General features: G+C 32.9%; 1 protein-coding gene across 1 annotated transcript in view; it reads right to left on the bottom strand.

Moving 5' to 3' along the window:
• Window positions 1-779: 779 nt before the first annotated feature.
• Window positions 780-17,834, bottom strand: part of LOC127725185 (centrosomal protein of 290 kDa-like) — a 68,504-nt gene continuing 51,449 nt past the window's right edge. Inside the window, exons 43-56 of the mRNA XM_052232030.1 lie at window positions 15,021-15,173; window positions 14,463-14,602; window positions 12,979-13,123; window positions 11,943-12,089; window positions 9,644-9,799; window positions 8,955-9,080; window positions 8,236-8,400; window positions 7,288-7,410; window positions 6,326-6,544; window positions 5,993-6,085; window positions 4,145-4,212; window positions 3,419-3,509; window positions 2,734-2,859; window positions 780-2,008 (exon numbers count right to left, since the gene is read on the bottom strand). Coding sequence (XP_052087990.1) covers window positions 1,853-2,008; window positions 2,734-2,859; window positions 3,419-3,509; window positions 4,145-4,212; window positions 5,993-6,085; window positions 6,326-6,544; window positions 7,288-7,410; window positions 8,236-8,400; window positions 8,955-9,080; window positions 9,644-9,799; window positions 11,943-12,089; window positions 12,979-13,123; window positions 14,463-14,602; window positions 15,021-15,173 — 1,908 coding nt within the window. The 3' untranslated portion in view covers window positions 780-1,852. The remainder of the gene's footprint in view (window positions 2,009-2,733; window positions 2,860-3,418; window positions 3,510-4,144; window positions 4,213-5,992; window positions 6,086-6,325; window positions 6,545-7,287; window positions 7,411-8,235; window positions 8,401-8,954; window positions 9,081-9,643; window positions 9,800-11,942; window positions 12,090-12,978; window positions 13,124-14,462; window positions 14,603-15,020; window positions 15,174-17,834) is intronic.

Below are 17,834 nucleotides of genomic sequence, written 5' to 3'. Positions count from 1 at the left end.
CCGTGGAAAACGCGAAATAGGATGTTATAATTTGACGTTTTTTCTATGGCTAAAAACAACGTCATAGAGCTTTTATGTCAAAACCAAGTTGCGTTAGTTGATGCGCATAAACAATAGGCTGTTTGGTCTTTAAGTACCTGTACCCAGTTGGGAGTTCGTTGTTGATAGCTGTCTCCCATGTTTTTCCCCTTTATTGTACCACTTGTAGTATAAATCAGGTCGTGGATTTCTTTTTTGAATTGTTTTACATTTAGTCTTCCAGTGACCTATTAAAGCTTATTATAAGGTATGGGTTTTTCTCATTGTTGAAGTTTGTACAGTCACTACAGTGACCTGTAATTTTTCACATCTTTTCATTTGGTCTTAAATGGAAAGCTGTTTCATTGGCAATCATTTCCTATCACCAAATTTCAATTAAAACAATAACAATAGTTTTATTAAGATTAAATTGTCTGTTTGTTATTTCAGTGTTTTTAAATCTTTTTCTTTTGTAAAATAAATGTTATGAGTACCAACATTCTATAATGAAATGAATCTTACAGTAGGAGAAATATGTGCTGAAGTTAAATTAAACATATGACAGAAACTTCAAGCATGATTATAGCTTCCACTATCATTGGGAAATCATTTAAATATCTATCTTGACCTCATTCACCTTTCTAAAGTGTCAATTTCAAGCAATGCATAGATTCAGTTAGTTCTGAGGAACAAAAAGAATCAACTTGATAATGAAAAATATTTCCTAAAATGATGCAAAACATTGAACAAGAAAAAACATAAAATATTCTGACGCTTTTTTATTTAGAAAGAAACTTCTACATGTATCTTTGGACGGCAGTCACTAATGTATATATGGATGGAATGGATAAACATATAAATAGATTATTTTATACAAAAATCTACATTAATATCACAGATAAAGACAACTACAATGCTCTTTTGATCTACAGTTAATACAGAAAGTTCTACTGTTACAAAAGTAATATGCAAGATTTAAATTTGAAAAAAATCTGAGCAGAAATTTTAATTCTGCATATAATCTACATAAATTAGGAAAGTAGGCAATTAAAATCCTTGCATTACCAACTATATGTTGTTCATTTTATGATTTTTTTTTTATACAATCACTGTTGCTGTCAAACAAAGAACCTGATTTGGTGGTTATTTTAGTAGCATTGAAGAACGTTACAGACATCAACGAACTAAAATAAAATCAATAATACTAAAATTACAGATGACTGGAGACATAATTTAGATTTTAATTTACTCTTGTGCTAAACAAATATTAATGATTAAAAATCTCATTTAATTAAATAATCGCAATAAGAAATTAAAAGACCAATACATCTTTTTTTTAACTTTTGTATAAGATTGTAATTATTCGTTCATAGAGCACTAATAACAACTGAAGTAAATTGAATAGCAATGGTACAACCTGGTATAAATCTACTCTGAAATTTATCAATTTGGCAAATAATTTTCCAGTAAAACTGGCTGTGCAACTTTACAACTGACTATAAAGTAAAACCTGTTGTTTAATTCATAACTTTTGTTTCTACTTCAATAGTAAATTACTATACACTTAGACTAATACACTGACATTTGTTCTATTCGGCTATACCAATACAGACAAATCAAAAGGTTGACAGTTCCTCAACAGATAATTTTTTTATAAATCTTGATATCAATACCATTGTACCACAGATCTCAAAGTCATAACATTCATATACTCCTGAATAAACTCATCCATCTCTAATTATATTACTGTATAGTATTCAACAGATCTTTCAGTTACAATATCAGAGAGATTCACTCTCTGTATATGACTAATCATTAAATGTATTCACACAGGTCAGTGTCCTCCTCCAGGTAAATCTATCGTTAATCCGTACTGAGTCATTTTTTCTTCATATAAAATGTTCTTCTCTAAAGCCTGTTTATAATTATATTTCAAGTCTTCTATTTCTTCAAAGAAATCAGGACCAAAATTGTGTAGTTCTTTCTTCATCTGAAAAAAAAAAACAAAATATCAAATTGGTTAAATCTTGTATGTTTTTTTAATTTTAGTTCATTTATATGTTTTGGAGTTTAGTATGACATCCATTTTCACTGAACTAGTACATATTTTTATTTAGGGGCCAGCTGAGGCCCACCTCCGGGTGCAGGATTTTCTCGCTGCGTTGAAGACCCATTGGTGGCCTTCAGCTGTTATCTGCTCTTTGGTCGGGTTGTTGTCTCTTTGACATATTCCCCATTTCCATTCTCAATTTTAAATAATTTAAGTACTCTTGTAGGAGTCACTCCAGTTTTGTAACATATAATGAACCTTAAAAATGCCTTTATATCTTATTTTGTCAAACTGTTTGTTTATTTAAACAGATATCTTAACGGGGCATTCTACTTTACAATACTGAATGATCTCTCGTTATATGAATTTCATTTACAAAAAGAAAATAACCAGATAATATCAAATAAAATACTATATACGAATAAAACATTATCACATTTAAAGGAGTAGCATTAAAATTCACTGTTTGCTCCTAAAACAATAAATAAACTTGCATACTTCACAAGTTCAAGAACATCCCTACTGAAAATTATCTCATGTTCAAAGAACAGAAATTTAAAATGGGTGTAATATTTAACAAAACAAGAGAAATAATTTACTTTCACTGAAACAAAATATAAGAAGAGGTTAATGATAAGAAATAATAAGATCTTTGTATAACTTACTCTCTCAACTTCTAGTCTCATTTTGTCTTTCTCTGTTTTAGCTGACTTCAGGTTCATTTTTATCTCTACATTTTCATTCATCAGTCTGTCATAGGCAGCCATCTTATTTTGAGCATCTGTGTCATACTAAAAATAAATTGACATAAATTGAAATCAGACACTTGTTGTACGCTTTTGTGTCATATTGAAATAGATTTACATAAAAATAAAATAACAGATTTGTCTGATTTCATTTACTTCAGGGGATCCAGTCCATATAGGGATATTTTATGCTTAATCTTACTCTTAACCTAACTTTAACCCATACCTAAGCCTAACACCTATGCTAAAAATACCAATTTTTAATGTTTTTAATTTTACCCAGTCTTTGATCAAAACCACAACCTCCCGCATTTGAGGTGAGCATGCTACTACAAAACCATCAAGCAGTCCTGAGATTAATATATGTAATACTAAAAACACTTAAGTAAAAGTAGATTTTTTTTTTAATGACAAAAACATGCTTATGAATAATTATCACAGTAAATAATCTGTTACAGAAGAAAATGATTATGAAAATAAAAAAACAAATATACACTTACAATTTAAATGATTTAAACATGTTATAAACAAAAAAGGTGTCGTTCTTGTTTTAATGAAGAAAGGACAGTTTGGTGTGATACAAATATGTCAACATTAATCTAACCTCTTGAGCACCAGGTCCTGTCTGTTGTTTTAGCACTGTAATTTTGTGTAGTAATTCTTGTTTCTCATTCTCTAATCTCTCTATCTGTAGTCTGGAATAAAATGTAAAAGTACTAATCCTAAGCCAAAAATATTGTATGGTTGTTTCATATTGACATCCATAGTACCAAAAGATTACTGTGAAAACTGCTAGAGAGAAACAGTTTCAAAAATTAAAAAAAATAATCAACTCAAAAAAGGGATAAATAGCTATGGTTTATTGTATAATTCTAAACACATAGTTGGGAGCCCCATTCTTTTTTATATAACAATGGCTTTAAAACAGATAAATTTAATCATTTCCTTAAATTAAAGCTTATTTTACTTACAGGGCATGCAATATCTATCTGAAGTTTCTAGTTTATAAGTATTCTCCGATTTAACTTTTTAGATAAGTTCAATAACCCCAGGTAGAGCTTTGACATATTTCAAAACAGGTATCATTATGATTTATTTTAAAATATGCAACTGACTTTCATATGTTTTAAAATTCACTACAGGGAAACTGTTTCCTCAAACAAAATTAATTTAACAAATGTCTTCCTGCTTGATAAAAAGACTGAAAAACACTTTTGACCTAAAAAAAAAAGCTACACCTCAGAAAATGAATCAATACACAACAGAACTGAAACTTAACTATGTAATGTACTGGTTAACCATACAATTGTCAATATTTTAAGGCATTTACCTTGCTTGCTGTAAGTCTCTGCTCATATCTCCTTTATGTCCCTTAGGGAACCTCTCCATAGCTGATACCTACATTTAAAATAGTTTTAATCAATAAAACAAATATCACATAACAATCTACTTTTACATATTTACTTATATCCTAAGAAATACAAAACATTTAGAGAGATTTGAATAAAATGTGATCTTTTTATATCAAAATATATACATTTATATTTTTTGGGGAGTTTTTATTGTCATAAAGGTGGATTTTGATTATGAAAATTGTGTCCCAATGATGAAAATAAGTATGTTCATAGTTTTTTATCATTCCTATGTCACCAGTTTCCTGTTTAGAATAAGGAGCTTGACAATTCATCCATATACTATAATATACCATCACAGATGCATTAACAAAATTTAGACTGAGTAAACACAGATTGAGAATAGAAAGAGACATGAACGAAAACTAAATACAATATCAGGAAAACGTGAACCTCTGTCCAGATGTGAAAGGCTCTGTCAACACTGTTCACTTAACTTGATAGAAAATGAACTGCATTTTGTTTTAGAGTGCCCTCTATATATAGTTCACCAAGATTAGAATTCTTACAAAATTTATTTCAAAAGTTTCCAAATCTTGAGAAATATAAATTTAGAAAATCTTTTTGTCTGGATCATGACAAATGAAGATTTAGATTTTTATACAGTTTTTAGTCTGTGTCTAAATAAAAATTTTCCAGCTGAGACAGGAAAAAAAAGACACAAGTTAAGAAATACAAATGGAGTTATCCCTCTTTGTACTGGCTTTCTCCCATCATTTTATTTATGTTTTTAATCACGTTTCCATATTTATTCTTAATCATTTTCAATTATTAATTATTTTCAATTATTAATTATTTTCAATTATTAACAATCAGTATGTATGGTAAAATTGAGAATGGAAATGGGGAATATATCAAAGAGACAACAACCCAACCAAAGAGCAGACAACAGCCGAAGGCCACCAATGGATCTTCAACACAGCGAGAAAATCCCGCACACCGAGGTGGTCAACAGCTGGACCCTAAATGAAATTGTGTACAATTTCAGTGAAAATGGACGTCACACTAAACTCCAAAACATATAAATGAAGATTGCATGTGTTGTTTGTATGGATATTGTATAAACTTTGTGATTTGTATTGATTTATATGCTCTATATGGGCCCTTTGATTAGGAATAAAGACTTTTGATTTGAATTGATATACCCAAGTTGCAATTTTATTATTTGGCACCTCCTTTAAGGCTTTTCAAAAATATAAAAGGAAGTGGGAGTAAGGAGGCACACTTTTTTAACCAAATTTAAGTTTAATAGGATTCTTATCAAAATCTTCCAAATAAGAACCCATTAAATTTGATAAATGTGACTCTAAACCTCCCCACATTTAAACTTTTTTTAAAAGTATTTTAATGCAAAATACATGTAATACTATTTTGTCACACTGTTTTTTCCTTTATTACTTTTTTACCCTACATGTAGGTGTTATCTATGTACCTAAGGTTTCAGTGAAGTTTTGTAAGCTTGTATATACCTGTACATTATATCAACATAAAAATGTAAACAGCACACTTTGAAAATGGACAGGCTTACCATAGAGTGGTGGACTGTAGGTTTATTTATTTAGTTTTTGGAGTTCCAATTATCATGGATTAAAGAAAAACTCTATTTTTGTATATACATGATTTTCTTGGAAATAACAAAATTCTATTTCAAAGTCTATGGGAAACTCTTTTCTAACTCTGATACTCATGTTTCATCCTATCCATGAAATCCGTGAAAATGAAAATAATAATGGATCCCCAGTATAGTAATTTCAGTATGATCTTACTTTTTGTCTCAGTTCCTCTCTTTCTTGAAGTAATAACTGCTCCCTTTCTGCAGCTTCCTTCAGTAAAATCTTGGTATCTGATAACATCTTATTCTGAAGTATAAATAAATACAATGTTTAAAATATAAAGTTTAATTTACACAAAAAAAAAAAATCATTGCAAAAATTAGCACCTACAGTTGTATGCTACACACCTCTTTTAAACAAAAATGTTTTATAACTCCATCTAGTGAACCAATATTGCTGTGTCAATTTTCAGTAGAGACTCCTAAAATGTTTTATGTTAACAATTGCAACCTGATTTCTAATACAGCCATGTCTAGGTGATCCTACCTTTTTAGCCAGATCTGTCTCTACATCTTTAAGTTTGCCTTCATACATCCGTGTGGCTACAGAGGCCTTCCATCCCTTGGTATCCACTGACTGCTGTGAACCTGTTGTCCTGTCTAAAGCTGACATAGATTTAGAATCCTGTAACTGGGCATTTAATTGTTCTTTTTGGAATTCCAGGTTCCTGATCTCTGTACGTAACTTCTCATTTGTTTCTATTTCCTGTCAATTATAAACTCAAATTTACTTGGTTGTACTGAAAATCTACTGTGCACACTATGAAACAACTTTTATCCTTCAGATAATAAGAATGTCCAATAAGGATAACTTGAGTTATTCCCCTTTGTATATCAAAATGTTAAAATGAACATACATTTTACAAGAAAAAGTCCATTCTGATTAATGTAATTAAACTTTGTTTTTCATTTTGGAGTACACATGTAAAGTTATATGATAGAAGGCTTTTATTTGAAGTATACCAGATGAATTCAAGTGTTGGTTTTCAAATAATGCAAGTATTATTTACATACAGATTAATACATGGCCTTTTCCATACTGGCCTGGGTATCATCCTGAGACTCCCATATCTATGTCTCGGGCTGAAATGGGTTATAAGGATGATACCCGGGCCAAAATAGCAAAGGACATGCATTAATCTTTTTATCATGTACTACCGATGTATGAACGCACCCAAGCTGATAACCCCATATCAGCCTGATCAGGTGAAATCACATAGGGCTGATATGGGTCATCAACCTGGGTGTGAATTTATGGCTAGTTAACTTCTACTCTTTACACATACGCAAAAACTATCATATAAATGCTAAGTATATGATAAAGACAAATATTACCAGACTAAGGTTTGAATAATAATCTGCCAAATAAAATGAATGACAAGTTGTACTTGATTGGTCAGTATATATGATAAGTTTATATTACAAGTTGTGTAGGAGTATGTTACTAACCTTCATTAAATCTTTCCTCATTTTCTCATAATCTGTCATCATCTTGGCTGTACCCTTCTGTTGACTGGTATATCTCTCTGATAATGTAGAACCCATCTTGTTTCTTAGATCTTCAAGCTGACCCTAAAAACAAAATCAGATATATATTTCATAAACTGCAATATTAATCTATAGTATATTATCATACTATAACTGTACAATATTTGTTAAACAATGATTTATCTGTATAAATTTAGATATGAATCTACCAAACAAACTCCGACAGTTTCAATGAAATCCAATCAGAAGTAAAAGAGGACAAGGGGTCTTCTATTCAGTACCAGTTTAAAATGACAAAGTCCATGTTCTATAAATGGAAACAACAGAGATTCATCTGATCCAGTAATGAAATAGACTGTACATATGACATCATGAAATGATGATTCTGCAAAAGTTCACTGTAACCCTTGATCTGATTTAGGAGAAGTGGCAGATATCAACACAAGATTATCCTTCAAACATAGAATTTGCAAAGACCATGATTTGCCATGGTTAACTCTGAAAAAATTATCATAAAAAATATAAAATATAAGGAGCTCGATGGATGTTATGTAAGGAAACTTCTGTGACAGTTTAAATAAAATCCACTTCCTGATTAAGTAGGAGTTACAAATATAATTAGTAATCCCTAAGTTATGATTATGCTACTTGTATTAACATCAAAGGAAGTGAAATGTACTTGGAGAAGACAGCAACCAAACAACAAAGATAGAGACACCCATATCTTACAAAAAGTTCTAAAAGAGTCTAGGAACAAAAATAAAACAAACATTGAAATATTGAATAGTACTTTTACAACATATTGATAAATATTAAGATCTTTAGTAGGCTCTATTCTGTGAATGTACAAACGACTAGAGAAACATTATCTGCTAGTTGTAGCATCTGTATAAAATATCCTATTTTTACCTTTAGACCTTCATTTTCTATTTGAAGTGTTTGTACACGTATATTAGCCTCCCCTGCAGCTGTTTTCTTCAGTATTTCATTCTCTGTCTGAACTCTCTCTACAACCTTCTTCAGTAAGGCTACAGTCTTCTCTAACTCTCTAGTACTCTTACCACTTTCTCCAATCTGTAAAAATTATACAACTACTACAACTAATTAAAATCACTGTGATAGCTAGAAAAATAATGATTGATTCTAAGATTAGGGCACTGGTTGATATAAGTGATTGTTTTTGCTGAATATCTAATGGTTCGACTGACTCGCCAGGGAACATATAATTACATCTCATTTGGGCAATGATATATATTCCATACCCTTCCTTTTGTAGATGTTAGTTATATCTAATGGTTCGACTGACTCACCAGGGAACATATAATTACATCTCATTTGGGCAATGATATATATTCCATACCCTTCCTTTTGTAGATGTTAGTTAATCACATTTCTGACATTCCTATTGTGTGTCAAGAAAATCGGAGAGTAAAATAAAAGCATTTCCTAAGAAACTGAGCCAGAAATTGTTGTTATCTATACAATCAAACATATCATTTAATTTTCAATATCTTTTCTTTTGATCTCAATCGGAACTTATGGAGTCTTAGTTATTTATCCGGATGAATTGGTTCAACAGCACCTGACAATGCATAATGAGCTGATTCTCTATATTTGACAATACATACCCTTCTAATGCCACTAGAGGTTATAGAGTCCATTGAGCCTCCAGACCTGGATGAATTGTGTCCACCAAGCTGAGCATTCTCTATCTTTAAGGCTTCCACATATTTCTGTAAGTCTTTAGCTCTTCCCTGTAGGGTTATTAATATGGTACTAATCATAATGGTACATTTTACAGCAATCCCATTTGTATATAAGATGGTACTAGGAAATATGCACATGTTCTTTTTTATTTGTTCTCTGTTTCATTATGACTGTATTAGAGAAATTGAATTCCAGAAATCAAACACCAATTGTGAGAAAAGGATTACCGGTATACTATAGTTTGAAAGTATCAAAATCCATTAGAATTTGAGGAAAACTTTCATCCTTGCTCTTTAGAGATTACATCAACGCCTAATCTGTCCCACTTAACTGGTTGCAACTCACATTAAAACAACATGTTTTTCCTAACTACATTATTGATACATGAACTTTACCCCTTTTGGATTAATTTTCAGTAAAATGCATATAAACAAAAAATTGGTTTGGCCAAAAAATTGGTCACATTAAGAGGATCAATTTAATTTCTTAATCTGAATCTTCCAAAATAATACATGTTTATTGATACCAAAAATATCTAAAACTTCATCTGAAATTTAGAATAACTAATGAGAAATTGAAATAAAATGTAAGACTTAAGAAGTAAACATACTCGTAATCTTGGAACATCTTTTCTAAGCTGTTCATTTTCAAATTTGAATTCTATATTTTCTTCCGACAAAGCTAACATCTGTCTCTGTAGTGACTGGTTCTTTTCAAATATCTCCTGATACTCTCTGGCTGCCACTGTACCTGAAGACCCAAACTCCTACAAAATTTAATCTATGTTTCAATAATTTAACTCACAGTTGATTTAACTCACAGCTGAAATAATGACACCTTTCTGATCTAGACTTAGTTTAGTTTGCAAGACTTTCATCTGTGGGACTAGCAATTCAACACCTGTTATAGTTTTTTTGTACAAAACTCTTAATTGTGGTGGTTAGTTTTCTAATGTTTGCCTTTACTACATCTATGCTCAAGTTCAGGATTGAAATCCCAGTGCTAAGGCAACAACTTGCTACCTTTTTTCCTTATCAGAAAAACAGATTTTTTTATACGATACTCACAGCTGAGGTAGTTACAGTTTTCTGAGCTATAATTTGCTCTCTGTGTTTGTAATACTCACAGCTGAGGTAGTTACAGCTTTCTGAGCTATAATTTGCTCCCTGTGTTTTAATACTCACAGCTGAGGTAGTTACAGCTTTCTGAGCTATAATTTGCTCCCTGTGTTTTAATACTCTCGGCTGAGGTAGTTACAGCTTTCTGAGCTATAATTTGTTCCCTGTGTTTGTAATACTCACAGCTGAGGTAGTTACAGCTTTCTGAGCTATAATTTGTTCCCTGTGCTTTTAATACTCACAGCTGAGGTAGTTACAGCTTTCTGAGCTATAATTTGCTCCCTCTGTTTTTAATACTCACAGCTGAGGTAGTTACAGCTTTCTGAGCTATAATTTGCTCCCTCTGTTTTTAATACTCACAGCTGAGGTAGTTACAGCTTTCTGAGCTATAATTTGCTCCCTCTGTTTTTAATACTCACAGCTGAGGTAGTTACAGCTTTCTGAGCTATAATTTGCTCCCTGTGTTCTCTTTAATACTCACAGCTGAGGTAGTTACAGCTTTCTGAGCTATAATTTGCTCTCTGTGTTTTTAATACTCACAGCTGAGGTAGTTACAGCTTTCTGGGCTATAATTTGCCCCCTGTGTTTTTAATACTCACAGCTGAGGTAGTTACAGCTTTCTGAGCTATAATTTGCTCCCTCTGTTTTTAATACTCACAGCTGAGGTAGTTACAGCTTTCTGAGCTATAATTTGCTCCCTCTGTTTTTAATACTCACAGCTGAGGTAGTTACAGCTTTCTGAGCTATAATTTGCTCCCTCTGTTTTTAATACTCACAGCTGAGGTAGTTACAGCTTTCTGAGCTATAATTTGCTCCCTCTGTTTTTAATACTCACAGCTGAGGTAGTTACAGCTTTCTGAGCTATAATTTGCTCCCTGTGTTCTCTTTAATACTCACGGCTGAGGTAGTTACAGCTTTCTGAGCTATAATTTGCTCCCTGTGTTTTTAATACTCACAGCTGAGGTAGTTACAGCTTTCTGAGCTATAATTTGCTCCCTCTGTTTTTAATACTCACAGCTGAGGTAGTTACAGCTTTCTGAGCTATAATTTGCTCTCTGTGTTTTTAATACTCACAGCTGAGGTAGTTACAGCTTTCTGAGCTATAATTTGCTCCCTGTGTTCTCTTTAATACTCACGGCTGAGGTAGTTACAGCTTTCTGAGCTATAATTTGCTCCCTCTGTTTTTAATACTCACAGCTGAGGTAGTTACAGCTTTCTGAGCTATAATTTGCTCCCTCTGTTTTTAATACTCACAGCTGAGGTAGTTACAGCTTTCTGAGCTATAATTTGCTCCCTCTGTTTTTAATACTCACAGCTGAGGTAGTTACAGCTTTCTGAGCTATAATTTGCTCCCTCTGTTTTTAATACTCACAGCTGAGGTAGTTACAGCTTTCTGAGCTATAATTTGCTCCCTCTGTTTTTAATACTCACAGCTGAGGTAGTTACAGCTTTCTGAGCTATAATTTGCTCCCTGTGTTCTCTTTAATACTCACGGCTGAGGTAGTTACAGCTTTCTGAGCTATAATTTGCTCCCTGTGTTTTTAATACTCACAGCTGAGGTAGTTACAGCTTTCTGAGCTATAATTTGCTCCCTCTGTTTTTAATACTCACAGCTGAGGTAGTTACAGCTTTCTGAGCTATAATTTGCTCTCTGTGTTTTTAATACTCACAGCTGAGGTAGTTACAGCTTTCTGAGCTATAATTTGCTCCCTGTGTTCTCTTTAATACTCACGGCTGAGGTAGTTACAGCTTTCTGAGCTATAATTTGTTCCCTGTATTTGTAATACTCACAGCTGAGGTAGTTACAGCTTTCTGGGCTATAATTTGCTCCCTGTGTTCTCTTTGCTCCAATTGTTGCTGTAGATATGTATTCTTAGTTTGTAATTCCTGGAAAGCAGCATCTTTGTCCATGGCAAGCTGCCTTCTTAAATTAGATACCTGCAAAAGAGAACAGTAACCATCTTAAATTTTATTTTCATTCAGGTACATTCTTAAAATTAGAAATCTGTATATTTTGATATGCAAAGTGAAAAATATCGCAAGAAGATAAAATATAAAAATAAGGAGATGTGGTATGATTGCCAGTGAGAAAACTATCCACCAAAGTTTAAATGAAATGAACGGAATGAGTAGACAATAGGTAGTGCAGTTGAAGAATTCTAATAAAAACTGTAGTTAACTGGCCTGAGAACACAGTTATTTCGTTGTTCATTTCTGTTAGACAATAAATTAAAATAAAAAAAATTGCTCCTGCTCTATCTCAAAGGAATTTTTACAGTGTAGTGTACTACTTCAGAGACACATTATATCAAAATTTTAGAAAAGTCTACAAGCTCTAACTCAAACTATGGACAATTCTGTGTTAAGGAGGTCTATTATTTGGTATGACAGATTCAGACATACTAAATTTTGACCTTATGAAAACTAAATGAAAACACTACTTAACCTAAAAATTTATCACTCAAAGTGTTTTAAAAAACATATAATTTCATTCGCATACTTTATATTTCCTGCATGACATATGAATAAATAAATTTGGAAACTATATGAAAAAAATTTTGCAAGTTATACACTGTCCACATAGGAACTATATTCGTAAACAACGAAAATCAAAGGACGATAACTGTGTCCTCAAATCAACTGGCTGACGTTAAGACATGAGTAAAACATAACAAACATACATAACAAACAGTTGTATTAATAGGTCATGACAGCTTCAAGCTGTAAGACTGCAGTTTCACATGTTTTTTTCATATACTACTCAACCTTAAATGATTTAGACACCCAAAACAAAGCTAAACTCTGTCCAACTAAAACAAATGCCTACTTCTTCTTGTAACTGATAATTTTGTGTCTTCTGTGCCTCTATCTGATGGTCTGGTTTTCCTGAAGATGCAATAGATGGACCACCAGTTGGGCCTCTTTGTAAGTTAGTTAATTTTCTTTGTAAGGTCTCTTTCTCTCTTTCTGCCCTGAAATTGAATGTGTTCAGTGAATGTTCAGCAGTAAAAACAGAAACTGGTTCCCTATAAGATTCAAATTTATTGAGCACATAACACAACAGATACTGTGAAAGTACTTTTATTTGTGGGTATCAATTTTCGTGGTTTGAGCAAAAGTTACATGTTCGTGGGTTCTTAAATTCGTGGAATTTAGTCTTCTGGGGAAAAAAAAACGAGTGAAAAATTTGAGGCAATCAGAAACGAAGATTCTTGAAAATAATGCACTGTTGTTTTATAATGCTTTGTAGGACATTGCAAAATATGGTGTTCAATATCTTACTTGTTCGTCTTTCATTTCTGACAACATTCATTCATTTTTTTTATGGAATAATTGCTTTCTCAGAAATAACCTATGCTTACAAGTTGTCTCAATTGAAGGAAATTTCAAAGTAAACATTCTAATTGTTGCACAAATGTAATCAAAAGTGATGACAATAATCAACCTGAGATCGAATGGTCAACAGATTAACGATCATCAAAGGTGTTAATTGGGCTATAAACATGTCACTTGAAGAAAATGGGTACATGAAAAAATGCTACAAATGTTCTTTTGAATTGTAGAATCAATTCTTATGAAATAAAAAAGCAAGCAAAGATATTTTTCGTATGAGAATTATGAGGAGATGAAATGAACACTTCATCATCCAGCATATCTTCACGGAAAATCTGACTCTCATCGATCAAAACTATTATTTTTATGAAAATTAAAAAATTAAAAGTTGTACAGTTTAGGTTTTTCAGAGATTAAATGGGTAAATCCTGTCTGAAGTTGTACATATAGTTCATTGTGTGTTTGCTTATATTTGATGTATTCTCTAGATTATATGCCAATATCCATGTAGTCAAACCTACATGGGGATCTGTCCATGTTTTGATTTGGACAACAGTTGTTATATTTGTTGGACACTTAAATTAATGGATAAAGCCATCCACAAAAACCACGAAAATTGGTAACCAATGAATAATAGTGCTTTCACAGTAGTGTGTTTGAGACAATATCAAATAAAAAAAAATGAAAACATTGATTGCATGTAGCAGCTTACAGCAAAGAAAAATACATTCAGAATTTGTCTGCATCAGATTCCAGGACTAAATTTCTCAAACCAAAAGTATTTCTAAGGTTACATGTACAGACCTTATCAAAAGTAACTTTTTGTTTTGTTGTCCAATCAAATTCAATATTATATATGTAAACGGCTGTTGTCTGCTCTATGGTCGGGTTGTTGTCTCTTTGACACATTCCCCATTTCCATTCTCAATTTTAGAATCTGTCAAAACAAGAATGAGAGAAAGACAAATGTTCACATACCTATCAAATTGATCCTTGAATACTTTATTAGCCTTTAAAATTCTTTCATTCTCTTCCTCTTTGTCTTTCAATCTTAATTTCATTTTCTCCACTGTCTTCTGCCATTTTTTACTCTCCTCCCATTTAATCATTTCATCAGTCTGAAATTTAACAACTCTATTTTAATATATTGTAGTATTGCAGAACTTTATTATATGAAATAAAGTCAGCAAATTTTTTTGCACCTTACACATACATCTCCCATTAGTGCCATGTGTCAAATAAGGCGCGAAAGAATTTGGAATCACAATCAATTATAGATGTAACTTATTTCACTTATTTTATTCACTTCTAAATTAAATTGTTGTTTCAACAAATCTTGAATTTTTTTAAATTCTGAATTTAATGCTTACATGAAATAATTTCATATCTGTACTTGTTGATGGATCATATTTCTAGAAAACATTAAAGGTAATTTTTAACTATTGTAATATCATATGTCACATTTTCCCATTAACAAAAACTCTGCATTTCTAAATTTAAATTATCTAGTTCTAACATTTAACCTTCTACACGTACCTTTTCTCTCTTTGGTTGAGCAGGTTCAGGCTCCCGAGGTCTTTCGTATGGTTTCTCCGGCTGTTGTTGTTTACGTTTCAATTCATCCTCCAGTAACCTGACTCTACGTCGTAACTCCTCTGTTTCCTGTTGTCTGGCGTCATCTCCTGTTTTCTGATGAAAAAGTAAAGCACTTTATTGGTCTGTTTTAATTTCTAGGCTTCATTTTAATTTGCACCAATTATTTTGAAAACTTTAAAATTGTCCAAATAATATATTAAGTGCAAAACTCAATAAATATATATGAAGAAAACATTTGTTTGCATATAAATAATTTTGTACTATGAACTTATTTTGGTATCCTTTCAATCAAGGATCCGGAAATTTTCCCAAGTCATTTCGGTCATTTTTTTTTGTGATGTAATAAAATCGTGATGCACAATAATGCATTTTTCTGAGGGTGACAAGTCTTGCACATGGACAAGTAAAGTCCTTTTTTGTGAAGTATTGGGTCAAACAAGTGTAACTGTACCCTGATCTAACAGTAACAGTGATGTCTCTGAGTTAGAAACTACACGAGGAGACGTTTTGTTGTTGTGTATTGCATCACTGAGGTCGTATGCATAACCCTTTAAATTTGCATAAATTAAAAGAGGAATAATTACGGCATGTTTCATCATTTTGAAATAAAGTTATGTAAACCAATTAATAAACTGTGTTGAGTTTCTTATTGCATGTACAAGATATCGTTTGTATTGTTCAAATTGCTGCTGTTTGGAAGAGTGTAAGTGATTACCTGATACACAAAAAGATAATGTGTATTCACCTGGTTTACGATATGAGGATCAAAAAGGGGAAACTATGATTCAACTTTTCTTTGAATAAATAACTCAAGTCTGGTATAGTGATAACAATTGAATTTAATAATAAAATTCATGATTTTAAAAAAATAAATAATTTTTCTGAACAGAAGTTTGTACACAATTACAACAGTTCAATGAAAAACAATTGCATTGTAATACTCTAGGAATGACAGTCTATAAATATTCAATACACATAGCAGTCTATCAATGGTAACACAAATACACAGAGTCAATATAAGTCTATCTAATGTTCATAAGCTTAGAGAAAGCATTCTGTTTGTTGTTTTGGTACACTTGTCTTTGACGGTTAGACTGCCACTGACGGAGTGCTGGTTTTGGGTCAAAGTCTTTGACAGAAACACCCACTAATCCTATGCGCATCAGCTGATCCAAAGTGTCGGTGCTGGTCTTGCATCGGAGCTTTGTCTTTATAAGGTTTTGCCTAGAAAACCCACGCTCACACTCTACACTAGAAACTGGTAGGACACTGGCGATCTCAATTAAGCTTACAATGTTAACAAATTGGTCTTTCATTGGTGTCACTTCTGTAAGTAGATCAGCAGGGCTCAGATGTCTAAAGTTGTTGAAAATTATATACTTGATTGTACTCCATTCTTGTAAGGTGGTGTCTTTGTCAAAGCTGGTGTAATGACTGGTCAGTGTGGACAGTTGACTGGTTCCGTAGTGGGGTAAGTCGGAAATGTTGACTGGAAAGGAGGCTGGTTCGAATATAGTGAAGGCCTCAAATATCTTCGAATCTGGAAATCTGTCTTTTATGTTGTCAGTAAGAGTTGATACCAGATGAACAACTTTGTCAGGAAGGTGGGCATCTCTTGGTGAGCGGCTGAAGTCGATACCTTTGAAGTTCTCTTGTTCAGTTGTTGCTAGGATGAACTGAGACAGAAGTGGCCCAAAAGATGGTTGGTCAGTGAGGTACATGGCTGATAAGGCAGTCAGGAACCCATCAACTTGTAGTCGGACGGTGCTGTAAGAGAGCTCTCTCTGTTGCAGTGCCTTACTAAGGATGTTGATCTTGCTGAAGATATCACTCAGGAAGTGGAGCAGGAAGAGGAACTTGTAGGATGTCATGTGATGCACCATGGAACTTGCTACTATATCACTGTCACCTTGGTCTGATACCATATGGACTATCGAAACTAGGGATCTTCTTAAGTTGTCTAATGCATGGCCCATAGATAACCATCGGACTTTGTGGACATCTAGTGGATTCAGCTGTGGGTCGTCTAGGATTGTTTGCCATGTACGGAGCTCTGACAGGTTGGATGGTGACCTCTTGAAATATGTGTAGACTGTTTTGATGATGCTCTCTATAAATTTGATTTCTGGAATCTCTTTGGATAGGTCAACACATGCTAGGGCTAGACGATGAGCAACACAGTGCATCTCTATCAGATATGGACTGTTCTCTTTTAGGAGCTGGGATACACCAGTGTGTTTACCGATCATGACAGCTGCACCATCGGATCCCATACCGTACAGCTTGGAAAGGTCAACATCATTTGCTTGCAGGTAGGCTATAAGTTGGCTGGTTATGGCAACACTGTCGCAGGCAGTCAGGTTTATCAATTTGGAGTAGGTGATCTTAAGTTTGGCATCTTTCAAATAGCTGAGGTACAATATCAAGTGTTTCTGTGTAGATAGGTCGGTGGACTCGTCTATCATTATAGAGAACGCTGGACTGTCTTTTACATCTTGCAAAACGGTCTGCTCAATCTGGGAGGAAATAATTTTGATGAATTCAGAGCAAGCTGTATCTTCTTGGTACATTGTCGATGTTATAGGTGCTCCATTCATCTTGGACAGCTCATTCAGGGACTGGTACTTGTCGATAGGTAAATTTTCTTTGGCAATGTAGTAAGCATTTCTAAACAGTGTTGTCATGGCATCATCTGTTTTTTCATACACCTTCTCTACCATCGTCTTAAGTTTGTTGTCTTTGGCTGCTTCATCA

Source organism: Mytilus californianus, unplaced genomic scaffold (genome assembly GCF_021869535.1).
Source record: "Mytilus californianus isolate M0D057914Y unplaced genomic scaffold, xbMytCali1.0.p SCAF_15, whole genome shotgun sequence".
In the NCBI taxonomy this organism is placed as follows: domain Eukaryota; kingdom Metazoa; phylum Mollusca; class Bivalvia; order Mytilida; family Mytilidae; genus Mytilus; species Mytilus californianus.
This window is presented reverse-complemented; position numbering and strand designations above follow the sequence as displayed.